Source organism: Toxoplasma gondii, chromosome X, assembly GCF_000006565.2.
Source record: "Toxoplasma gondii ME49 chromosome X, whole genome shotgun sequence".
In the NCBI taxonomy this organism is placed as follows: domain Eukaryota; phylum Apicomplexa; class Conoidasida; order Eucoccidiorida; family Sarcocystidae; genus Toxoplasma; species Toxoplasma gondii.
In genome coordinates, this window is record NC_031478.1 from 3,573,492 (window position 1) to 3,599,868 (window position 26,377).

Sequence of the window (26,377 nt, forward strand, 5' to 3'; positions counted from 1 at the left end):
TTCTCCGAAGTCACTAAAAGGTGTCGAGGACTCAAGAGCGTTAAACAGAGATTCGTCTCGACGTTCAAAGGTTTTCCTCCCACAGGTGGAGGCTCTGAGCCTCAGACAGAGTATTATGGAAAGAGAGATAGCAGTGAGTGGTACACTGAGAAACCTCGAAAATGGGAGCAAATCAAGACGGGACAGGTACCTGCACAAAGCTACACTCATCTGAGTGCGCATGAGAGTCGAATTCCGAGAAGGAAAACAATCGTGCGTAAAAGGCATCCCGGCCTTTTGTCCTGCTTTATCAGCTTTCCGTTTGAATCTTTCTCGCTTTCTCACCCGCTCCTTTCCCACTACATCTTTGAAATCTTTCTCATCTCATTATTTCCCGGTTTTCGATTCCCCTCTTGCCGCTCCCGTTGCCTGACTCACCAACCGCGCCCAGAACTGGACACGGAGGGCCCTCGCTGGAGTCGAACACCGGAGAAATTGTGACTTTTAGCCCTCATGCCCGGCTGTCTTTAGGTGGTAGGAAGGGTGGGAGCGAAAAGAAATCAACATTTTCCGCATTTCTCTGCGTTTTCCCCAACGAGGCTTCTCACAGCCACACGCTGTGCACGGCCGCCGAGCCACGGCGCGGGTCTCTGAGCTCATAAGCCGTGTGCCGTCTTGCCCGGTGAGGAGGCTGAAACAACCGTCGCTTTTTTTGTTTTTTCCCTTTTCGAAAGGCAAATGCTTCTCGAAGGACCTCAGCGATTCGGCGCAAGAGACGTCTGCGTTTCCGAGTCATTTTCCGCGACTCTGCTCCCGTGCCAATGGCGCGCGAGCCTCAACATAGGCCTGGTCACCTGAGACACGAAAGGGGGTTGTGGAGAGCCGGAGAAAGGGGATATAACTGTAATACACAGCACTCACAAACAACGCAAATGATGCAACCTGAGAAGAGAAATGTCCATGACAGATTTATCTCATCACTTGCACGCTATTTTACTTGCGATTTCTTAACCGTTAGGCGTCACCGCTACGCGGGCAGCCAAACGACCCTTGCTAGGGTAGACGTAGACTCGTTTTCCAGCGTCTTTCCTCGAAGTCTCCTATGTTTCTTCTTCGCCTTCCCACGTACCATTTCGTCTACTAGCTGACCCTGACATTTCAACGCTGTTCTTTCATATTCCCATTTTTCTGCGTCTTCGGCGTTCCGTCCAACGGCCGAGTCTCGGGCAAGCCCTCTGCACGGGAACGAAGTCATTTTCAGAATCATTGTGGTTCAGCAGATCTATATTTCCTACATCTTCTTCTCTGTTGTTGCCTTTCCCGGCGACTTCCGCGTTTCCCCCTCGCCTCCTCCCTCCTGTCGCCCTCCTCGCGTCTCAACGTTTCGTAGGGCGTCGTTTTCACCAATAGTCCTTCCTGGCGTTGGGCTTAGCTTTCTTTTGAAACCAACTTTACCATGAAGGAAGATCAGCTCCTGGAGAAGGGATACATTCATCAAGACTCCTGTCCTAATGGAGTTATTGACGACGATGAGACAGATTCATCCGTTTCGGACGATGATGCAGAGGACGACGTCCGCGAGCCACGGAACGGCTTTCAGTGCTGCGCTGACCGGCGATGTACCACCTGGTTTGACCTCAGAAGCTGGTTTGGGTACCTCGCCACAGATTTACCTCGACCGGACTTCCAAGCTTGCTTCACTGACGTTGCTCATGGAGGCATAGGGTACGTCGAGTGGAAGCGGCGCCTCTAAGAAGACGCGTCATGCGAAAGTCACTCTTCCTTTCGATTTTCATCTGGTTAGACACAAGCAGGGCTAGCCGGAGATCTTTTGATCTATGCCTGCACCTCTATGTAGTTTTTCAATCTCTAACGTATCCGCGCATGTGCGCAGATGCATACTTCTATCAGTTTTTATACTGCCTCATAACGGTCGTTCCACTTTTTATCTTTGCCTCGTTAGCTACCAGTAGAGCAATCGGCAGCTCGTTTGGTCTATCCGTTCACGTGTGTCTAGATACGTACAACTTTCGCTTCGATGTATCTATGCAGTTGCACGCTTCAATATGTTTCTATCCATCTAAACGTCTACCACAATATGTGTGCTAAACGGTACCCCAATCTAGCTCACGCGGCCTGCAGGGGTCTGTATGTATTGTATATTTCCACTATGGGCATGCGTACGCACAATGTTTTCTTGCGGATTTTTCCCAGGTTGTTTGAAAAGCTGGTGGTGCTTGGAGGGAAGACGTTGGAGACATTTGCAGAAATTCACTTTTTCGAGCAATGGGCTTCTTCTGCTCGTCCGTACATACCCCGTGAGTTGGCTGAGATAGTTGGTCAAGATGCGCCTCGTCTCCTATGGGCGCAGAAGCGCGTCGAGAGGACAACAGCAGCACAAGCGCTCTTCGCATTCGGGAAAAGTTATTTGTCAACAGCTCAGGATCTCCCCACAAGACAAGCAGTCGCGAAATACGTCAAGTCCTGTGCCGGCTTCGCTTGCCAAAGCACCGATACAGAAAACCTCTACAAGTGGATGCCGATCCTTGTCGAGCACATTTTCTGGATACAAAGGTACAGGCTCGTGGAGAACCTGAAGTCACAAAATCACGCCGTTCACACGGGAGGACAGCTTCCGTCGTTCTCTTCCATGACGTGTTCGTCGACAACACACACAGTTTTGTCTCGCGCGAAAATCCGTCTGAATTCTCGATCGTCTCATCTCAGCGACGCTGTTTCCTGCCATCTCAATCTAACAACACATATCTTTTTTTATCTGTGTGCATATAGATGCACATTTGTATATCTACGTATGCATGTACTGGGTAAACACGTGGTAGTGTCGTGGACATGTGAATGTCGGTACAGGGCTGGGTCGACCTGCGTGCTGAGTCGGGCAGGAGGCACTCCATGCCTCTTTGGTTGTTTCCCTTGTGTGTTGTGACACTTGGATTTCCTGCGAAAAAGCTTCCAGTTGAGACCGGGCGCTCACGTTTCTGTTCGCGTTGCAGAGTTCGAACAGAGGCGGATTCAAGCGCAAATAATCTCCTTCAGGATCTGCAGGAATACCTTGGCTACCGACGTAGGTGCATCTCTAGGGAAGCCGTAAGGGCCGTTTTTGCAAAGGGGAACAAAAGAGACACTTGCGTTGTATAGGGGACGCCAGGACCATTGAAGCGGCATAACTGGCCTGAATATCGGTCTCTTCTTTCCCCTAAAGAAATCTGTTCGCCGAGCTTTTTCTCAGGTATATTTCGATCGTGTTGGCCGTTCTGTGGAGACGTTACTGGAGAACATAGATCCTTCCGCGGTCGTTGACGTGCTATTGCTTTCCGAGAAGAGGAAACCAGTTAACCACTGACGCAAATGGTTCTCACTGTCTGCGCTCAGACATACTGGCGTTGGATGTACCAATACACATTCACGCATATTTATATATATAGATAGATACACATATGGACATATGTACAGATATAGAGAGATAGACGTATGCATAGATAAGTGCATTTATATACTTATATAGATGTATGCGTTGGTGGAGTGCGGAACGTGGTTACAGCCAGCCTTGCTGCTTGATTATTTTGTGTTATTGCAGACGACCAGCTGCTGCCGAGAATTCGGGAGTGCCTCAGAAACAGAAATGTCCCTCAAAGATCGGACACGCCAACAGGGAAAGAATTGATTCGTATCTATGCCGCGGACTACTTCGGCGTCCTAGCCCAGGTAAAGAAACATAGATGTATATTTATATATATATATATATATATATATATGTACTTTCTCAGTTCCACATGTTTTCATATATATGCGTGGTTTCTACAAATGAATGGTCATGTTTGTGTATATGCATTTGTCTATAGTCCTGTACATTCTTTGTTATACTTCGTCTTGTGCATTCGGTGATAACTAATCGAGGGTATTTCAAGGGAATCTTCGTCGCAAAAATACCTGCTGGTTTGCTGTCTGTTCGGTTCAGGAGAGCGGCGTCGAGAAGAAGGCCCAGGCAGTGTGGATCGACGAGGAGCTAGACATGTTCATGGAAGGACCGGCGATTTCGCTCTTCTCCGTTCTGGTCATGTCGCTGCAACCGTATTTGATGACAAACGATTCTCAAGACCTTCCCACTGCAGACGTCTTCGTTTCTACATTCTAGTGAGCTCGAGACCTGAGAAAAATATGTAGACTTCTTTGGTGATTCCTCTCCGCTCTTCTATAAACAAGGACCTTCATTTGTGCACGTTCGTCACCTGCGCCCATAGAAGCATAGGTACTTCTGTACTCTGTGTAACGGTCATGTTGCACAGATGTGTTTGTAAACAGGAGCGAAATGGGGAGGCGGGTATTGGGGTAGGATGCTCGTTAAGTATTTTCAAAACTTAACAGTTTTTCTTCCTTTTGCTTTCCCCAGCTCCCTTGTCGCCGCGTGCTGGGTCCTGTCCACGGAGGACCGTGTCAAGATATGGATGCCTGCTCTTATTCAGCGACTTCGACAGGTAAAGACTTCCTCTCAAAATGTAAAAAATGTTCCCAATTCTGCACAGCCGCGTCTGTGTATCGAAATACATCCTGAAATGCGTATTTTCAATTGCATGCGCATACGCATATATATATATATATATATATATATGTTCATATGCGTATATGTCAGTGTACATGCTTAATGAGAACGACATGAATAGAAAATGGACATATCTCGTGCAGCTGCAGCTGAAAAAAACACCCCTTCATTTAAACTACTCTGTATACTTGTGTATATTCTTTCATCGACTTGTGAATTCAGGTTGTAATCGTGATAGCTTCGGCATTTGAGTGTCAGATTTTCTCCTTGATTTGTGCGCCAAGGAGAACCACTACTATGCACGTTTGATTTGTCGCTTAGGTCCAGCTGCTGGCTCAACTGTCGAGCTTCGAAGGAAACGTTTACACTCGAACCATGCGGCGGCGACGCCTGGCCTCCCAACCCGTCGAGCTCGCGCAGGTTGCTGGAGCGAACAACGGGGCGAGAGATGTGTTTCGCCTCTGGAATGTCGATCCCAATCGCAGGCTTCCTGCTGGGCAGCGAAGTGAGCAATACCCCAAATCACGGTGTTCCGCTATTTTTTCTCGCGTCCCTCACATCTGCACCGAATACCCACAGTGCGAAGTAAAGGCGTGGAAAGCGCTGAAGTCGGCCGTTCGCTGAGGTTAGCTTGAGGATTGTGTCGACTCGACAGTCTCCGGCTGGTCTTCGGCGTGGTGAATCACGTATATTCGGGGTTCGCTGCTTCTTCCGCTTCACATTCTCACGGAAAATCGGCACTCACCTTTCGCTTTGAAAACTTCGTGTGTTCGCCTTTCCCATATGTTCCTTCATACTCTCACGTAGGTTCGCCGCACTCGTCTCTTTTGCCTCAGTGTTTTTCGTGTACCCTCGCGTAGCCTGCACACTCTTTTTTTTCGAAAGCTCTAATGTCGGTGTTCAACCGTCTGTGCTGTGCCGGGAAAACGCTTTTCAGTTGACGAGAGCGACAGTCCTCGCTTGCTGCGCCTCGGACGCCCTGGACTCCCGGAGTCTCCAAGCGGAGAAAACCCCCCGTGGCAGTTTGGATGGTTCGGCGCGAAACGAGAAGCTGGTCGCGAGCGAGACGCTGGAGAGAAGAGTCGAGGATTTGTGGAACAAACCCTACCTTCCGACAGAAATCTCGTGTTGTCAGGTATCGCTGCGCCGTCCTCCGGAGGCAAAGCCGCGCAGACGCTCGTCCTTCGACCCTTCGCTCGCGTTGTTCCCCCACGCAGGCGTCCGTCCCCCAGGCAACAACCCCAGGGTAAGGACGAGGCAGCAGATGTTCTGTTGTGGTTTAGGCAGTCCTTCGGGGTCAGATCTTGCTTTTTATGGAGAGACGTCACGCCGTGCTTCGTGTCATCATCCTTTCAAATGCATTTACTGAACTGGTCGCTAACGAAGCATTTCAAACAAGAAAGGAAGCAGGGGTCCTGTAGGTGAGTAACACACACGAAAGAGCGATAGAAAGGAAAGACAGATAGGGTTTCCGCTTTCGGCAGAGAGGTGCATGGTTCGAAGAAGAAAGCTTTTCTCGCTGTTGGAGAGATGACCGATGCGCAGAAATGTCGAGGTCAACCCGACATTCACGAGGTTGCTTTTTCTGTTCATATCCTGAGTTCCAGTCTTGGCACCAGTTCTTCTTGTCTATTTCCTTCGGTGTTCAAGAAACGTAATAGCCGATACACGATATAAAAAGCATATTTTCTCACTTTCTCGATGATTCGAACAACCTGTTCAGTGGCCGCCGCATATACAACAAAGGTTCCAATTTTGCTTCGACTACGTTTGTCTTTCCCGGCAGTTCCCGTGGGGAAAAGCCATTTTTCCCAGTAATTCGAACAACGGGTTCCTCAAACCTATACACCATGTATGAGGGATAAGCTATTGTCTCATATGTGATCCCTCGAATACCCGTTTTAATGGCCGTACCGCAGACAAGCAAGGATCGATTTTTTTCCGCTTCCGGGATTTCATCTGTTTGCAGCTCCAGGGCCTCCTGCAAGTTCGTGTCTTCTCAGTTGCGGCCCCCCGTCGTCGTGCAGGTCGGAGGCAACAGCGCAGCATTCGTTTGCGTGGTCGAGTCCGTGTGGGCCTTCTGAACCCCCCAGTGAGTTTCGCTCTTTCCTGGGGGGTTCTTCTCAGCTTCCGAGACAGGAGTCCGTAGGCGTGTCTGCCCATCTCGACGCGGGTTCGGTTTACGCGGACCAGACCAGGAAGCCGACGACGGTGAAGATTTGCCTGGACGACCCGAGTGCCTCTGGCCGCCTCGCAGTTGTTCCGGCGTTCGCAAGTGTCTCCTCGAGCGCCGTGTCGGGCCTCAGAGACTTACGAGTCGTCGGCGGTCAAGAGACTCGCGGGGGCGACAGGGTGCCGGAGGGGCGCGAGCCAGACGCGCGCGCGATCCTCGTCGGGAAGAACATCCAGCCCGTGTGTCTGAACTTCTCGAAGGACGAGAGCTCAGCTCGAGTTTACGTAACGGAGGTCGGTGACGAGGAGAAGGCGAAGCTGGGCGTGGCGGGAGAGGCCACGAAGGCCGAGTCGCAGAGTGAGTTGGACAGAGCTCTCGAACCCCTTCTCCAATGCCAACAGATGCAGCTTGAGCTGCAGAGGCTGCAGTTGGAGCAGATTCAACTCCAACAAGAGACACTTCTCCAGGCTCGCCAAGCTCAGCCTCCGTCGCAGTCCGCGACGACTGCCGCCTCCAGACTCGACGAGAAGTCTCCTTCTCAGCTTCCGATCTCGGTCCGCGTGGAGCTGCCGCCCGAGGCAATCAAACGAGCACTCCGAGAAGCCAGCGGGACCTCCGGGCGAAGGCCGGATTCGGCGAGTCCGCAGCCGGGCCCTGTCCAGGCCTCCACTGTCCCCTTCCGTGGGGGAGACCGGTCTCGGGCGCCTGCCGTTCCAGCGGCTTCTGGGGAAGCTTTTGGCCCTCAGAAAGTCCTGCCGAAGCCAGTGAGCATTTTCGCTTACGCCATGCAGAGACCCGCCCCCACTCCAGTGCGGTACGATGGCACAAATCTCGCCTTCTTGCCGAAACACCCAGGGCTGGTGGCCTCGCGCCCAACATGCCAGGCGCCTCGAGAGGTGTCTATGCAAGTGCCGAACCTCTTGAGCAAACAAGCCGACGGACGAGGTGACGCATGCGCCTGGACGGCGTGTCTTACGGAGCCAGAAGGCAATGCCACGGGTCCCTGGACTTGCTGGCCCGAGCAACTGAGAGCCACCTGCGACGGAGGCAGCCGAGAAGGAAGGGCGCTCTACTGCACAGAACCCCCGACGATGGAAGCCTGTCAGCGTGCGGGTGGACAAGCGGTGAGAGGAAAAAGCACTGACAAAGCGCTTCAAGAACCGGAGAGTCGTTGTTGTAGGATGGAGATGAGTAGCTGCAACAGGAGAAGTATCGTCACACACGTCTTGGCACTGAGACAAAAGTCAGTATTGAGTCACAGGCGTCCATATATAAATAGTTATGTTCTCTGCCATACTGATGTATTTGTATGTACTTTCATCCATATGGGGATTCGATGGTTTGCTGTACAGGCATTTATGCTTGTGTGTGTCGGGCATATGCTTCTTTGAATAGCGCGTTAATGCTAGAGATTCAGGCTGAAGTCATTAGTGATATGAAAATGTTGGGGTTGTGTTTTTCCAGGACGATCCTCCATCTCGTGGATTCATTCCTCTGCCTCCGTCCATACAAGCCCGCGCCCGGGACCGTCCTGTCTTCGGTCGTCAGCGCACACACAAGTTCTAAGGAGGAGAGCGTCCCCTTTCTTCACCGGAAGAATCCAGATCTCTCTATTTTCAGGACACATTTCACACGCGCTGAATGAAAGAATCAACACTCACAGGCATCTCGTTACGTTTTGGAGTCGCATAGACCGTAGAAACTTAAGAATCTGCTTTTTCTTTTATTCGCGCGTGTCTTTGTGCAAATACATAGATGGAGACGACTTTCAAGAATTGCGTTCGGACGTCGATGCATGCATACACAGGAGTACGCACCTTTATTCGTATACACGCATGTTCACCTGATTATGCACATGTAATAGCCGTACAACAGTGTATGTGAGGCAAGTCGATGTGCTCTCTCGGCAGAGTGCCTTTGTCATTCTTGGTCTTTGAACGCGGTATCCGTTTCTGTAGAAGGCGCACACTTGAGGACAAAGCTGCCGTCGGCTGCCGCAGAGGAAAGCCAAGAACCCAAAACGTTTTCAAGCTCTGCCAATCCGTTTTTCATAAATGACTGGACCCGGTGTCCGTACATCGCGTCTGTGTACCTACGGGTGCGAAACTCGAATTTTCCCTGTTGCACACGACTTATGGGACAGGCATGGGTTTCACGAAAATGGTAGCTTAGCGTTTCAGTGCCAGTCGCCTCGGCTGACGTCCTTCACTTCGTTAAGCGAGAGCATCTAGTCAACTTCTCGTAGACGTCTGTCTGCAGTTTAATCCACCTCTACAATGAGTTAAACAGAAGCGAGTTGAACTGTGTACGGAGTGCGCTGCACTTCTATCGCACATCTCTGAGGCCGCGCAGTCACGGTTTCGGGTGGTTCTTTCTCACGCCCACCGGCACATGCAGTCTCCGTTTGCGCGCCTCTTTTCACCTAGACAGTTCCTCTGCCATCTCGTGGGTGGAGTGAGGCTGAGTTGTTCTTCACAGCGCCCTTCAGAAACGGAAGCAAGCGCAGAAAGCAGCGACTGGCTCGGCAGCTGCTCAAGGTGCCGTGGAGCATAGAGACGAAACAGGGAAATCAGATAACTTGAGGCAGGAGACGTTCTCCAAAGACGAGAGAAAAGCCGAAGCAACGACCAGAGGAACTCCTTTCGTTCTTCGTCTCTTGGAAAGCCGATGCAGCCACAAGCGCGATGTGTCTTCGAGCAAAGAAGTCCAAAGGGTCGAAGATTCTGTCGGAGCCAACAGGAACCGGGATCTTCTTCACAGATGCTGACAGGAGGATAACGGAGGAGAGCCAATCCCTGAGGAAGACAGCGGGAACTCTCGTGTAGGGAAAGCGGCAAGTGCAGAGAGAGAGAAGCACAGTCCCGAGCACACAACGGTTGCAAGAAGGTATTCGAGATGAAAGGGGCAAGAAGGGGAAAAGAGAGAAGCGTTTGCCTGGCAAAGCGAAAAAATTCTGTAAAAAGCAAATGCGAAAAATGTCGATGTTTCATGCACCACTGCGTAGACGGAGACAACCGGCGAAGTCACGCAAGGGTGCGGACACTCGCCTGGAGCGTCGTCTGTTGTGCCTGTCGTTCTCATCTCTTCTTCTCCCTTTTCTGGATCCTGTTTTCTTCTGTTCCCTGCCTTTTCTTTGTTCGCTTCCATACGGTCTTGTCCCGGTCTCTATATTCGATTCCTCTCCATCACCTTTCCGAGTCACCACTCTCGCCGTCTTCCTTTTTCTCGGCCGTGAATTCATCTTTTTTCTCCATAGATCGCTCTTCTCGCGCTTGTCCTTCTTCGTCTCCTTCTTTCCATGACAGTTTTCAAGTATCCTTCTGTGGTTACACCCCAGCTTTTCGTTTGTTCCTTCCTTTTTCGGAAGCCTTTCCTCGAATTATTCCCGCGATTTTGAAGCCACTTGAAGCGCTTCCTTTCTAACCAACAACTAAAGTTTGTTGGAAAAGCCAAAACAGTTGAACCCACTGCTCTCACACACCTCTGGCCCCGGCGTCCGGTCCGGTGTGCTCTTCACTTCCATACAAGTCTCAAAACCGGTCGCGCATTCCTCGACGAAAGCAAACGAGGCCAATCCGGGCACCGTCTCCAAGGTACACCCTCTTGCGCGTTTTTCACTTCAAGTCTCTGAAGGACGGCAGCGGAGACATCGATGGTGAGCGCAGCGTGCGGTGGGAGGATACTCGCGCAAGCGCTCGTGGGTCGGTAGGAGATCTGGATCGCAGGCGCTCTGGAGACTCGTCTCGGCGGTCTTCTCTCTGGACCATTCTTCGCCGTTCTTCTCTCAACTTTCCTTCTCTCTTTTCTCCGTTGCTTGCGGAGAGACTCCCAGCTCGAGGGGTCTGGAACGGCTCGGAGGGATTCCACAGGCGCTCGATGAGCTGCGGCGGCACGCCCTTCTGTCGAAAAACGGCCCACAGAAAATCGGAGAGAAGCCGGCGAGTCTCTTGCTTGCTGGAAAACTGCTCGCATGCAAAGGAAATAATCGCTTCCGCGCGACGCTCAGCTGCATCCTTCAGCGCCGCCTGTCCAGCTAAGAGACCCAAACACCGACATCCCTGTGCAACCACCTCGATGCTCTTGATGTTTGCGTCCATCGCCTGCAGGAAAACGAGTGACAAGATAGGAAGAAGGGGAAGCAGGCGCAGCTGTGTGCGGGACGAAGCAGACGAGGAACGAGACACAAAGTGTAGCAAAAGGGGAAAGGGCCAAAAAGAGATATAAATGGCAACGAGAAAAAGGTCGCTAAAACCAAAGTCGAGTCTCAGGATGTGCCGACAACAGGGTGTCCCCTCAGGTGAAGAACGTGCACACAGCCAGCGGCGGGGTTCCGAATGCGTCTTATGTCTTAGAAAAAACGGAAATCAACACATGCACATGTACCTGTAGGAGAGACCTCGAGATGTCAGCATCCATCCACATGTCCATACACGCGCTCGGCGCCAGTCTACGTCCCCATTCTCTTTTTCTGTTCTCCCACCAGCGTGGTCAGATGCTGACAGATACGCTGTGATACAAGTGTATTTTGAGCGATGCAACTCTATATACGGACATAGGCCTGTAGAAACAGATATGCAGCTACGTAGCTACATGTAGATACGGAGATACAGATATACAGATAAACAAATATAGACAGATAGACCAATATAGATCGAGACAGATTGACAGAAACAAGCGTCTCTGTATGAAGGCGCACTTGACTAACGAATACTGTGGTAAAGATGTCTGCATAAAGACAGTTTTATTTCCTCTGTGCCTGATCTGGGGTTTCTCTTGCTCACCTTGCAAATGACATTGACGCCTCTCTCCATCACGGCTTCAGCGCAAGGCTGGTAGGAGGCGCAATTGGCAACGCAGCAGAGAACGTCTCTGCAGAAAGATTCATTTCTGTGGTGTTTGAGAAGAACAAAGAGAAAAGCAGTCATCACTCGCAGACGCACGAGGTCCGTGTAGATCCGCGACCCGTGTGGCTGCTGATACACCAGCCGAGAGATCGCTCTGCACGCCAGTTGACAAGCCTAAGAAAAAAGCAAGAAAGTCAATGCACCACACATTCATATATATATATATATATATACAGTGTGCATGTACGTACGTTTGCGTAGATACATACACGCATGTACATATAATATATATATATATATATATATATATGCGAACAGAATCACGCATGGAGTTAGAACGGAACGTGTACGTTCGTGGACAGGTTGCCGTGGGTGTCTGAGACAGACGTCGACCCACAAAGGCATGTATGGGTCCATATACAACAGCCTGCGGAGCGAAATGTCGAGGTATTTGGCCAAATACCATTTGCGAATTACACCTGTTTCTCAACATTTATGTGCATATTTATATGTACAGATGCATGATGACGGACAGCAATAGCTTGTCCGCCTTTAAGGGCGCCTTGAGCGAACACCAAAGCGAGCAACTGGTCATTGCGTGCATTCGCACGTCCGGCAAATCTGCATACTGCGTGGATGTGACTTCTCCGGCGCAGAGCCACGCACATAAAAAGAGCTGTCCTTGGAGGCACCGCAAATAAAAGAGCCTATTCTAAACAGTCGTGAAGAGAGACACTGTTGTCCTTTGCACTAGGCAACAGAGAAGGAAACGGACGCGTGGTAAGTATTACCTCCAAATCTCCGCTGCAGCCTGTGATCGACTTCACAAGAGCCTCGACAACGTCCAGCTCAATAAGTCTCTCCCGGACGTCTCCCTAGAAAGACAACACAGAAATCGAGATGGAAAAGGAGACAAAACAAATAGGCCAAGATGAAGAAGGATCACGACGGCACTGCTAACTACAACATATATATGGATCCACATCTATGGTCAAGCATATAGGCACAAACATACAAATATATATATATATATATATACATAAAACTATGAATGTTAGTGTGTTACAACTGAACGCAAATGCCAACGATCGGGGTAGATACCAGGCATGAGTTATTGAGTCGAGGAACGCCACGCTAATCAAGACGCACAAAAAACGGTCAATGAAGAAACAAAGAGATTCACGTACGCACACAACAGTCTAACATTATATATATATATATATATGAATACATCTACATGCACATGTATATATATTTGCATGTTTGAAATTAGTGTTTCACCCAGTAGATATATATGCATATGTATGTATATATAGAGTCATGTATATATATATATATATATACCGAGGGAGAGGCGTGTATCGAGAAAGTGAGAAAAAACGGATCTTTTCGTTTCGTGGCTCTTTTCACACACGATCTTCTGGACACGAAGAGACGCGGCCAAGCGAGTGAGAAGCAACAAATTAGAAGGCAAGAAACCTAAGAAGCGCTTGAGCAAACCTACAAGTTCATTGACTTTCCCGGCGACGCGCTGAATCAAATCCGCGGTGGGTATCACGACCTGAGGCTGGTCAGATGAGTTTTTCAAGTTGTTCACGATGATAGCCAACGTCAACCTCTCCAAGTTCTGAAGACAAGCACATTGTTACAAACCACGGTCTTTCTCCTTGTCAAAAAAGACACCCTATCTTCTCATCACAGCCAAGGAAACGAACGTGGTCCCCCTTCAAAAAACTCATATATGCATATATATATATATATATATTTGTAGGTGTGTCCAAATTTAAACAAATCTACCTATGTAAGTGGGTACGCTTATTCCGCGCGTAGCCTGATGTTTGGAGAACAGGTTTTCCGTCTTGCTGTCTCTTTGTTGATTCGTTGTTTCGTTCTCGGTTCTCCCACAAGGTTCCAGCTGCACAGTCACTTCACATGAGCAACAACCTCCCGGGTGCGAGCACTGGTCGTATTCCTGCAGTCTTTTTCTTCCAGCCATTCCCCTCACAGTCTCCCTCAGTTTTTAGCCTTCGTTTGAAGTCTCCCCTTGAGTCCCATTCGCCCTCTCGGATTTTTTCTTGTTTTGTCTCACCTATCCTCCCTGTGTTTTTTTGTGTCTGGTTTCCTCTGAGACAGCAGTGCCTCTCGAGGTATGCTCCTATCTTTTCAGGGTCCTATTGCACCCAGTTCCTCTCGGTGTGTTTTTCGACTTTTCGTCACCACCCTCACTTCGTTTGTCAGCGGGAAGAAGGCATCCAGTTTCGCGAGGGCTCCACAGGCTGCGCCGACGACTTCTCCTACGCCTCTGTGTCGCGCGATGCATTGCTTGATGAGGGAAACCATCTTGGGATGCAGGAAAACTCGGCACTTTGGGACCGACGCGAGAAGCGAAATGACGGAGCAGAGCGACAGAGCAATCGTCTGACTTTCCTTGTGATTCAGAGTCGCAGTGTACATCCGAGAAAGGCCCTCGCGCGCCACATGTTCGCAATGAAGAAGAGACACTCCACACAGCGACGACAGCGCCTGACAAGCTGCCCCCTGGAGACGCCGGTGCTGCGAGTGGCGGTCCATAACCAACAACACCTGTCCGCAGAAAGGAAAGAAAGGGATTTGATGAAATTCAGGGAAACGCAAAGAGAAACTGGCGAAACAGCGAGCGCTCCGGGGAGAAGACAGAGAGGCTGTAAACCGAGAAATCCCACAAAAATTGGAGAAGGGTTTCCAACGAGACAATCAGAGAACGGAGAGGCTCAGACAGATGGAGAAACGAAGATGGAAAGAAACAGCGGAGAAATAACACGGAGACGGAATGAACGAGAAAACGGGACGAACAAGTCCGTGCAGAAAGTTGTGAAGTAATGCCAATCCTTGCAAATCTTGAAAATTTTCATTAGTCTAGCTTGAATACATTCCATTTCCAAAAAGCAGCCTTTTCGCGCGCTAGGGGCACCCAGAAACTCTTGGAGATAATAGCGACGTATTCAGCAAGACATGGAACCTAGGTCTTAGAATATATTGCCTCTCAATTCACGCGCCCTCTCGTGCACTCCTTTCCCGTACGCATATCCCTACTGAAAGAAATCGACACTGACATATCGCATTGTACATGTAACAGTGTCTATATCGATCTACAGTATCTATGTACGTACGTGCGCATGAAGTCGTGTGTTTACGTATCCAGACACATGAATACAGTTTACCATTCTACATGTGGATCTACAACCATGTAGCTGCGCATAATTTCATATGCGTATGTACATACAGACCATACAGACACATGAATACAGTGTCGCCTTCTACGTTTTACCTGCGTGACGTCGTCTGCATCTCGTCCCATCCAGGCAGGAGGATAAGGATTGTCCAGCACTTGTGTGGCCTCGGAATAGGAGATGCGTCGCCGAAATTTGTCAAGACCCTCTGAGATTTCGACATTTCCTTCCTTTTTCTCTTTCGCTCTTTGATGCGCTGCCAGTTCTTCCAGACGCGCTCTCTTCGCGAAAGCGTCAATCGCCAGACAGGCTCTGGGACAAAAAGAGAAAAGAAGAAAGTGGAACCTAGACGCTGGAAGAGGAGAGTAGAGACGTTCCAGGCTGTGCCGCAGACACTCCTCTAGTGTCGGATCGAAGAGTATTCAAGCAAAAGAGAACAGATGCCGGAAAATGTGAAAAACCGATACCACCTGTATAGAGCCGCATCTACACACACGTCTACCTCTATGTATATGCATCCAGATATTTTTCATTTGGAGATATGTTTGTGTGTGTAGAAATCCAGGACTCGGAAGACAAAACTGATTTGCTTGTCACCCGTGTCTGTGTGCTTCGACGGACAGAAGATTCCTTACCGAGTGGGGACAGTGGATTCGAATTTCCACTTTCCCAGAAGGCGAATGAACAGGCTGTACTGTTCCTCCTTTTTGTGGGGAGATCGCGCGACCAAGAGCACGTGAATTCCGTAGCTGCAAAGTTCAGGCTCCGTCGCCTTTTCAATGAACGACAAGAGGAGATCAACTAAATGCGAATTTATCACCACCTGAGGGCGAATCACCGCCGCCATAACGGCGATGATGTCTCCCCTCAAACTGCTCTCGTCGATCGCCATCAGCGTCGTCAGACAGTCGAAGAGCGGAACGGAGAGCTGTTCTTGGTATTTGCAGTCTACGAAAAACGTGCAGACACAGTAACAGGCCGACTGGCTGCGCAGTATGTCTAGCCGTGTTGCTCTTGAGAGACAGAAAACCGAACAAGACGTGGAGCGTGGAGAAGCTGCGAAAGGAGGAGAAGCGGGGGAAGAGACAAATGTACGACGGGATGCTGTGGCGAATTTAGACTCTGGAGGGGGGCTAGAGACAGACAAGCGACGAGAGTGAGAGCAGCAAAGGACCGCGGACTCGTGCAGAGAGGGAGATTAGAAGAAGTGTTGAGAGAAGGAAAACCACACACGAGAACAACGCGGAAATACCAGAGGCTGTGGGCGACGCTAGGTTAGAACGAATGGGCAAAAGGGCGTAGAACGGAAAGGAGCAATGAAGCGAGGCTAGGAAAGAAAGAGCAGACAGAGCAGAATCGAAGACGCGATCAGAAAAGGAAGAGATTGCAAAAGGGGTCACAAACGGAGGGGATGGAAAGGAGAGAACGGGAGAGGAGAACAGGCAAGGCAGACCGAGGCGCCTTCTCACGCTCGAAGATGTTGAGGAAGGCAATGACCGCAGCTCGCTGAATGTCCAGTTGATAGGGGTAGTAGGGAACCGCCTCCATGAGCACGTTGGCGTATTGCTGAGCAAAGGAGGAGCAACAAGAAGGGAACCGGCGAAGTGACAAACGGAGGGAAAAGGGGGAAAGCGCGACAAAGAGGAGTAACACAGCCGGGTCGAAGAGGCAGCCACCAAGAGAGTCACCCGGCCTACCTCAGCAGAGGAGCGTGCACAGAAAATGGACGAGAGTGAAAGTTGAAAGAAACAAGCAGGCAGCAGCCATGGGTCAACGAAGAAACTTGGAGACAAAGGTAGGCAGAAGGACCACGCAGAAAACCGCGACTCGACGCAGAGGAAACGGAGGAACCAAGAACAACCGGAAAGAAAGAAAACAGAGGCTTGAAGAGGGGAAGAGTGAAAGAAAACCACGAAATGAAGAAGCAACGAAAGAACGGGAGGAAAGAAGGGGAGACGAAAAGTGAAGAAAATACAGAATGGAAGACAAGAAAGAAAAACACGAAAAAAGACCGGAAAGAAAAGAAAGCAAAGATTGGTACCTGCGAGTGTGGATCTTCGCGGACAATCTTCTTGCAGCATGCGAACGCAAAGTCATACACGTCCTGCGCCTTTTCTTTCAAACCGAGCTGTGCCACAAAATCAGCAAAATATCATAAGCGTAGTCTGTAATGTCCCTTAGTTTTCTTCTGAACTAAACTCTAATGCATATCGATTTCGGAGAAACAATACGTTTAAAAACATAAAATAAATATATGAGATTCCCTGTCACTTCGTGAATACTGAGGTCAGCCGATCTGTAGAACGTGAAACAATCCTTACCTCCGAGTTCACACCAGTCTTCGAAGGTTGCACGATATACAAGGAGATGAAGAATGGGGGTATTTGATACCTCAGCGTCAGACAAGGAGCAACGTGTTAAGGCAATACGCGTCGTTCTCAGATGACGACATGGAGGAAGACAAACGCATCTGCTTTCTGCCTGGTCAGCTAAGAAACAGGGACACCGTCCAACGACTGCTTACATGTCCATGAAATCACACACACGAGTTTATGTGGATATGCAAGTATGTACAAATATACGCATACGTTTTTGTATAAGCAAGATTCTGTCTTTGACAAGATATACATCTATGTACGTATTTATATACAGCCATGTATATAGATGTATTTGTGTCTGCATGTGACTGTCGGGGTGTGGTAGTGGCAGGTCGACTAGTATATGCGGATGCAGGTGAACTCCGAAATGACCTAGAAGATAGGGTTCATCAGCCACGACGGCACGCATTCACAACAACACTAATCCAGATAAATGATTCCAGGAGATAAAGACGCAAAACGGAGGATTCCAGTTGAGTAAGTCGTTAATGACACACCAGGGAAAAACTCTTGTTTTGCACTCCGTACATCGACTGCCGCAGAGACCTCCAAAATTCCGATACTCATAACTACCGAATCGATCAACAAAAATGCGAGCGCTCGCGGCGGTGTCCGGACAGCAAGGGAGGTACCGCCGTGCATAAACGTTTTCAGGAAACGGAGAAAATGTGAAACAAAGAACTGCAGAGCAGACTGGCTCTTCGACACGAAACGGTCAGCTTCTCTCCTACGCGCAAATGGCCACGGGTCAAGCGACTGAAGACGCAAAAGAGAAGAGAGGAGAAAGAGACAACAAAGCGTCTAAGGAGTCCCTGGCACTGGAATCTATACCTGGCCGGTGGCAAGGAGTTCTTTCATTTCTCTATACCGCGCGTAGACCTCTCCCGCATCATGGGGCTCCGGCGGCGGTTCGAGGTGGACAAAGCTCTCGCACTTTTGAACGGGCAAGCGTCTTGCGAGTACTGAAAAGACAGAGAAAGGCCTGGTAAAACCCATGAAAATGCCGCAGAAACAGACGGTTATCCTGATCCAGTTTGCTGTTCCGTGTCCATATCCAACCTACCCCGCCACGCATACGCGTTTGTACACATATCAGACGCATTTACAACCATATATATATATATATATATATGGACATTCCCTTAAGGAGTGATACGTGCATACATGTGCATACATGAATCGTATCTGTTTATGTCGTCTGGGACGGCCGAGAGGGGGAAAGAATGGATAAACGGTGGTATAGATGTAAATCGTGGCGTTTGTGGCACGTCAAGTCAGACTGCGCACTGACAGCAACGAAAACAAATCACATGCAGGAAGAACTACCGGCCCTTTTTGCCGTCATTCGTCCTTCCGCCAATTCTCCGCCAGCTGTCTTGTGCTTTAGAGATCGAAGGCAAACACCAGACATAAGGCGAAAAATACGTTTCCTCATCACATAGACAACAACATCTTCCAGCCGCTCGCGTGGAACGCCTCACACAAGTCGCATGCAGCACCGTGTGTGACTTCGTGTCAGAAAAGTTCTCGACTTTCCTTTCTGACAAGAAGTAGATGCTTCCCCCCAACAGACGCCATTCAGACTGCGGTGACTCAAAGCCACGCTCAAGATCTGCGCATGCGCACTTGTACATGTGAATCGCCAGTCAGCGAATGCGGAAAGTCGGCGAATCTATAAGACCGGGGTTAGCTTTTGCCCCAGTGTTTTCGACTATTGTGTGTGTGCCTTTGCCGATGTTCTTCAGTCACTCACTGCCCTTTGTGAGGTCGGCTTTCCGGCGGGTTTCGACGGGCAAGACAACGAGGCCTGCGGACAAAAGCTGTTCGGGGATTTGCACTTTCTCCAAGTCTCGTTTGTCATCTAGAGAGGCCTCAGCTTTGTCGAGAGAGAGCCTATGAGCGTCGCCCATGGTCCCGCGTTTGTCAACGCCGGCGCCCCGTTCTAGGGGCTGAGAAGACGAGAGGGTGCGAGACAGAGGCGTTTTGTACATGGTAAGAGTTCTCTGGACGCCGAGACTGGGCATCGAATGGAATTTGCTTTCGCCTCTCTCGCCCCTCCTTTCCCCGGCATGTCCCGTATCCTCCTCTCGCTCTCGGTCGACGCGCGCCTTTGGACTCAAAATGCTCCGCCGCTTCACCAGGCTCGCCTGGCGCATGCGATCCGCCAGCCTCTCGGCGGCTTCGACGGTCAAAGTCGTCTCGCGACGCGGCAGACCCGTCCAGGCCGCCTCCTCTTTTTGCGTTGCAGCCTTCCCGATGGAGGGTAGTCTCCGAGCAGCGGCGTCCCTCTCGGCATCGTGGTCAGTGCGCGATTTCTCGGCTCTGTAGGACGTCATTCGTCGCTGCCTGTGTTCTTGGTCGGAGCCCTCTCGGCTGCGGCTCGATTCGTCGTGAAAGCGGTCCCGACTCCGCTCTCGGGTCCGGAGCGTGGCTTCTCTGAGGGCACGCGCCTTCGCCTCCTCAGCCTCTGCAAGTTCCCGCTCTGCGCGCGCCTTTCGCTCAGCGCACCGCGTCTCTTCTTCGAGCAGCTTCTGTCTCTGGGCGAGAAGGGCCACTGCTTGCCGGGCTTCTTCGGCGGCGCGCATGGCTTCTTCGCGGGCCTTCCGCGTGCGCTCCTCCTCGAGTTCCCGCTCTCGCTCCTCGCGCTTGGTGCGGAAGTACTCCTCCCAATCGAGTTCTTCCTGTTGTTTCTTCTTCTGCTCTTTCATCAGACTCTGCTCCTCCTTCAGCAAAGTCGAGTCCACGGGCGCAGGCACCGAAGCTTCAGAGCTTTGGACAGCGGCCAGCGCGCTGGAGGCGCTGCCCTTCTCCTCCAGCTCGCGGCTCCGCTCCTGGATGGCCTGCTGCGACAGCGGGAGGCCCACGCCATACTCGGGGTACGGATAGAGTTCGGGGAACTTCGAGAAGTATTGCGCGGGGTAGCCGTTCCGCCGGACAGGGACCGGTTTCTGAGAGTTCCGGTACCCCATTTGCCGCAGCAGAGACGCCACAGCCAGCTTGCACTTCTGGGCGGGAAGCTGCTCCAATGTATGGCCCAGATCCAGTTGGTCTAGATTCTCTAGAGGGTCGGGGCCGCCCTGGGTGACGTACCCACAGACTGTGGCGTCGACAGACGACTCTGGAGGCAGCTGTTGACGCAGCTCCTCCAGTTTCTTCATTTGCTCGCGCTGGGCGCGGACTTCTTCGCTATCTTCCCCAGAAGCATACAAAGCCCGGTAGAACGAGTCTCGGGCCTGGTGTTCGATGCGGTTGGCCTCGCTCTTCATTGTCTGAAGATTCTCTTTCGCCTCGTCAATCGCCCGCAACTGCTCCTTGATGAACGCCTGCTGCTCCACGCTCAACTCGCACAAGCGCTCGTCCACCCCCATCGTCTTCCACTCCTCAACCTCTGACTTGATTTTGCTCTCCAGCAGTTTACGCCCCATTTCTCTGCTGCCCTTCTTCAAGGATACCGCCTCCGACTGAAGCTGCTGCAGAACGCCGTCCATCGTCTCCTTTGCAAACACGATAGCAGGGTTCACGGTTTTGTCCTTTTCCACTGGCCCTAGGCCCTTCCAGTCTACCGGCACATCTCGGGCTGGGCGACCCAGAATTGAGGCCGGCGTCCCGGCGATGTGTCCCCCGACCTCCGGACCGGGCGCGGCGCCTTTGGGGCCCAAACCCGGCGGGCGCCCATTCCGGTTCCAGGCCGCCCCCGGAAGGCCTCCAGTACCCGGAAACAAGGGCGGAGGCGCCGTTGTCTGCCAAGGCAAGACGACGCTTTCTGGGGAAACTAGGGCGCCTGTCGGCGCGAAACCCGGAAGCGTTGATCCGGGAACTCCGCGCTTCATACCCGGCGGCGCCCATTTTGCCGCCAGCTGTCTCTGTTGGTATAGGTGTTGGAGATTCTGCAGGGGTCGGGGGAGCTGGGGCGGCAGCCTCGTGTAGACTCCAGGGCCTGGCGTCGCGGGAAGAAAGGACGGACGCGTCGGAGTGCTCAGAAGAATAGGCGGACGATCCAAAGAGCGAAAGAGTTGGTACTGGTACTCGACCGCATTTCGTGCGCTTACGACTCCCGCATACTGACGCTGCAAGTCCTCCAACCTACACATAAACCATGATTAGACGATGCAGCGCAGAAACCAGGATGTAGTCGAAGACAGAAAACAACGCAAGTGAGGCACTTCTCACGCGCATAAAATGGAACACTCTCTTTCTAAACGTTCGCCGGGGCGTTTATCCGGCTGTTACGACCTTGTGATCGGCAAAGGCGAAATCGTAAATGGTAAGAAACTACATACACAGACGATGTAGCAAAAAGAAGAGTTGCTCGCGTCCACGGGCAGGTTGCGAATAGTGTGCATCTCGACTTCGCGTGCAAGAATGAACGCCAACCTCCGAAGAAGTAGCACAATGATTGCTGGGGATGTGGGCTCGGCTGTACATGTCAGATGCTATTCTCTGGAGTAAGCATCCCTTTTCTTTGAAACAGATAGGCACATATCCCTTCTCGCGAGTTTCGACGAAATTCAGGGCATGTGCTCCCGTTCACCATCACACGAAGTAGCATCACGATGGGACTTCCAGGATCTGCGAAGAACGCACGAGTCCTTGGCGCCGGAACCACGAGAAGCGAGAAGGTCAAAATGGGAGACAAGCATACATGGAAGGTTGACACACATGAAGAGGGCCAAGGAACGAAAGTAGTCTCAGCACAAATGGGCTGGAGTTTGCACCGCCCCACACTGAAGTGTCCGGGGCTGCCTCGGCTACGCCAGAAAAAACATCCAACCCAAAAACGGAGGATCTGCGGAGACCGACACTAGAGCGCAGAGAACAGAAAAAAGGGGGGAAGCTAATCTAGTTGCACGTAAACGTAATTGAATAATCTGAGCTAACTTAAATAGTTTTAACATTTTGATATATTTGAAGTATCCTTTGTTGATTTCCTCAAATTCTGAACGTGTGCAGCGGCTCCTTTTCAATCATTCTGAATGTAGAGGTGTTACGTATCTCTGGAGGCTCGTTTTCTGGGTCCGCCGGGTGACGACGTTTGAGACATCGCGGCTGAACGCATGTCACCTGCGCATCCCAACGGCAGCGTTTAGCCGCCTTGAGCGCCTCTTTGTTTCATCAACATACCTGTTCAAAAAGTGGTGGGGAGGCCCGGCTCCTGGCGGCACTTCAAAGACTGGAGGTGCCACAGCTGTTCCGCCCATGTGTCCGAATTCTGTCTCCACAGCCGCTCCGCCCTCCATCCTCTTCTCTGTGGTTCCAGGCGGGGAAAAAAGGTCCTTCCGATAGCGCATATCGGCTGGAATGTATCGCGAGGCTGGAACCTGGGGTTCCACTGCAGAGTGTCCGCCCCCCTTCGTGTGTCCGGGACTGCCCTTTTTCCCTGGACTGTGGCGAGCATTCGGGGAAGGTCCCGATTGCAAAAGCAGAGTGTTGCCATTTCCTATCTCCATCTCTTGATGCCTATCGTTGTTGCCTCCTTCAACGGTGGGCTGGGGGCCCACCGCGCCCGGAGGCTGAGGAGCATGCCAACTGTCTCCTTTATCGTCGTAGGCGACAGACGACCGAAAAGGGACAGAAGCGTGGACAGCAGAGGTAACGGTAGCAGGGTTAGGTGACGGATTCAAGAGAGCCTGCGAGTCAGGCGAAAACGAGGAAGGCTGGCGACCATGAGGAGAAGGCGGAGGCGACGAGTTGTGCGTCGTAACAGGTGCTGATGGAGGACTGATTCCCACGGTCGGAGAGAACGCGAAAGAAGGTGTTGGACGGCCCAGGTCGACTTGCGGGTGTAGCCAGGAAACTTGTCGAGATGAAGATGGAGTTTGAACAGACACGCGAGGTGTAGGCTCGTACGCGGTACAGCCCTCCGGGGAAGATCCGGAGTTGCTTGAACCCGGGGGCGCTGAAGAAGAAACAGACTGGGAAGGATCGGCCGCAGAAGAACAGAAGAATGAAGGCGGCGCTGCAAGGACATGCTCATCACTAGGAGGGGACGACGCGAAACTATGTCCTTCACGAGCAGGGGGCCCTGTCGGAGCTGCACAGGCCAGCGGAGCGCTCGCAGAGGACGACGACGAAGGAGGAGCATCGCCGACAGTTTCTTGCAGCGCCCTCACTAGTGTGGGATATTTGGCTAAAAAGTTGTCATCCTTCAAGAGCGTAAATGCCTTTTCTGCAGATGTTGAACTGTCACGATGTGACTCTTCTCGCCTCCTTTCGGTCTCCTGCGGAAGAGAGACTACTTTCTCTAACAGGGAGGAGGGATCAGAACCAGCCTTCTCTACGCGCCTGAAATACAGCGCGGGAGAAAAGAAACACATGAAAGCAGAGGCGCAAGGAGAAGGTGAAAATGAAGGCATAGCCGCTTGATGACGAAATCTGGACATGGCAGACGAGAGGAAAGATCGGCGACGGGAGCGTGATAAGAAACGGACACGTACACAGGGTAAAGCCAAAGGCGAAAAGGTGAATCAGCAACCACTTGCAAAAGACTGACAATAAGAGCTACGTAGACATAACTGTGGAGAAACGTGGCGGTAAGTAAGGCATGGACTATACAAGGATGCAGAAATAAAAAAACATATTCCGCTGGAAAGAAGGCCTTCTGACCCGAGTTCGTGCATCCCCTATCATGTATGGCTATACGCAGGATTCGCAGTGGAGTAGCACAGCCGAGATGTGAAGCGATTTCCCTAGTATTCTTTTTCTCATAGTATTTCTTCGATTTCGATTCGTGGAAAAGTGTGTCGTCTCTCGATGTGTTTTGTACTTTAAACGATGAGAAAACAAAACAGTAAAACGACGCATGGAAATTCACCAGACGCATTCCCAGGCGTCCCATCAACCCCGCGTACGAGGGTGAAGCGCACAAGATCGTTATTTTAACACCGGAAAGAATAAACTCAGCAACAGTAAAACCATCTAATGCCAGCAGTATGAAAGATGATTAGAGACATCCAGAAAAAATGAATGGTTACGCATCCCATGGTTGGTCTTGTTCCACTGGGTTTGAACAAGGGTCTGCCTAGTCAACTATAAAAGGCAAGTAGTCAACCAGGCGTCACACTTGCTCCTGCGACAGGCACAAGGAACTTGGGGGAGTCTAGCTAGTTTTGCGAATAATCTTACCGGTGAGAGGCGGAGCTGGTCTCCATCGTGTACAGCGACGGATAGATCAGATACAAAAGGCGGGAAGTTTTGGTAGTACTGCGTGACTATTTCTTGTGGAAATCGAGAAAAGTCTGAAAGAAGAGACAGCCGCATCTTGGAGTCCTTATGGGTATTGTCGGAGCCCCGTCGACGGCTGTGCGCCCTCATGGGAGCAAGCGACGAAAAAAGGAAAGACTGAGAGAAACGCAGGTAGTGAAACGAGATGAAGCGGTTCTGTGCGTGCCCGTGCTGTCCACCAAGAAACCACGGTGTTTCCCTCCGCAGAAGATTTTTCCATTCAGATCAGATGATAACAGTAAGGCAAGAGCAAGGCAGAAAAGGTAAGGTGTTTACTGAAGTGACAGAGAATTGAAGTCAAGGGGCCAGGAGACGCAAAAGGATAGCAATTAGAAAGTCGTCTTCAACGACACGTCATACATGGGACGCGGATGAAATATCCCACGAGCGGCGACAAACTGGGATTCGACAGATGAGTACAAAGGAACCAAACACAAGGCAAGGACACGAGGTGAATTCTTGGCTGCTAGGCATCGCGCAACACATCTCCGCAAAAGCAATCTGCGGCAGCAGGAGCCATATGGGCATTACACCACAGGGAATTACGTGAGAAAGACAACGCATGCCCGCTCAATACCATCAATGGTTATTCAATGATCAACTCTTTCATTTTTAGAGAGTTTTGATATGCCGGGACTAGAGAATATCTAGAGCTACCGAGGCAGGCTCCATGAAAAAAAGCAGAAAGGGGAACTTACGGTAAACGTATAACATTATTCTATCAAACAGTTGCATACAATGCGCAGGAGCGAAATGGAGAGTATGAGCAAAAGAAATGGGGTATGCTTGCCAATATAACCTCGTGGTTCCTGTTCTACGGGCCAGCGGACGAGTTCGCGGAGAGAAGAGATAAGGGGTGGCGTTGGTACGCTGCTGCCCCTGCCAATTTTACAATACGGAATACAAGGGCCTCGATGTGTGTGGCGTTAATGTTTGGCAAGAGAGAAAAACGGCCGGCAGCATAAAGGGGATTGTGACGAAAGTGTGGGAACTTCTCAAGACACGAGCCTTTCACAGTCGCAAGAAAGAAAAACGCCTAGGAACAAGGATCAATGGCTGTCGATCGTTCATCGCGCAGCAGTTCGTATCTTTCGCCAAAAAGAAGACCAAGGAACAAAAACCGAGATGCGAAATGGTAAGCTTGTCAAAAACAGGCACTTTCAAACGTACCCTCCTGCCCATTGCATTTCGATACCCGCCATAGTGGACTCTTCCGGCCAAGAGCCAGAGCCAGCAAAGCGATAGCTCCGCTTTCTGTTCTGGGCCCCAAGTGTGCCATGAAAAGCCACGGAAGATGACGATGGAATATGCTGAGTTAAACCAGTGGAATGAGCTTAAAAGAGGAGGATCGAATACTCCCCGTCGTCGAGTACTGTAGTTGCTCGGTCATGCAAGCAACCCAAGCAGCCACGATCTGCGATGTGACGAGTCAGTAACCGCAGTGGGACGCGGGCCGACGCGAAGGATCGAAGAGTGGATCCCGGCAGGGGGATAGTATTCGATCGAGTGAACTATGGTATTCAGCTCATGCTATAGTTCGAACAGCAATGCTCCGGTATATTGATACTGTCGAGCTTTCCATTACTTTGTAGCATGGTCCCCTGTTCCTGTCCCCGGCTAGCTCTGTGTGACTGAGTGAGGAGCTTTTTAAGTCATTCACAAGACAGGCGGGTGGGCCGCCTCAGGTGCGCGGCGGCATGCAAGGGCAATAAAATAGTAGTATTCGTGAAAAACAGTAAAAACTGGCTCTATATTAAGGATACCGCACAGGGCATCCAAATTCAACAGCATTTTTCTCTGGGTGACAAAAAGTCGACGGTAACCGATTTGCGCTGCGCGGCTGTGCGCAGCCCTGAAGCACATGTCCGCAACGTCGTATGTCGATGGGAACAGAAGGGTAATTTCGGTTCAGATACGACAGCGGTTTCTTGTGGTGTTCTAAAGGATGGAACAGGACTTCCGAGAGAACCAACGATCCAGAAATTCCAACGGACATCCCACCTATTGCGCTGAGC

At 50.9% G+C, this 26,377-nt stretch overlaps 2 protein-coding genes across 2 annotated transcripts; one reads left to right on the forward strand and one right to left on the reverse strand.

The window, feature by feature from the left end:
* Nucleotides 1-604: 604 nt before the first annotated feature.
* On the forward strand, nt 605-8,769 carry TGME49_223790 (hypothetical protein). The gene is made up of 10 exons (XM_002366024.2): nt 605-1,704; nt 2,194-2,553; nt 2,991-3,061; nt 3,575-3,702; nt 3,956-4,131; nt 4,388-4,472; nt 4,859-5,042; nt 5,475-5,783; nt 6,507-7,834; nt 8,175-8,769. Exons 1-10 carry the CDS (start codon nt 1,436-1,438, stop codon nt 8,274-8,276), a joined length of 3,012 nt encoding a protein of 1,003 aa, XP_002366065.1. The 5' UTR covers nt 605-1,435; the 3' UTR covers nt 8,277-8,769.
* A 611-nt stretch (nt 8,770-9,380) lies between these two features.
* On the reverse strand, nt 9,381-25,696 carry TGME49_223780 (hypothetical protein). The gene is made up of 13 exons (XM_018780018.1): nt 24,264-25,696; nt 22,263-23,423; nt 18,895-21,224; nt 17,973-18,103; nt 16,805-16,891; nt 16,233-16,329; nt 15,399-15,711; nt 14,862-15,075; nt 13,781-14,137; nt 13,059-13,181; nt 12,346-12,429; nt 11,492-11,728; nt 9,381-10,810 (listed from the first exon to the last, which is right to left on the reverse strand). Exons 1-13 carry the CDS (start codon nt 24,287-24,289, stop codon nt 10,325-10,327), a joined length of 5,646 nt encoding a protein of 1,881 aa, XP_018635912.1. The 5' UTR covers nt 24,290-25,696; the 3' UTR covers nt 9,381-10,324.
* Nucleotides 25,697-26,377: the final 681 nt, after the last annotated feature.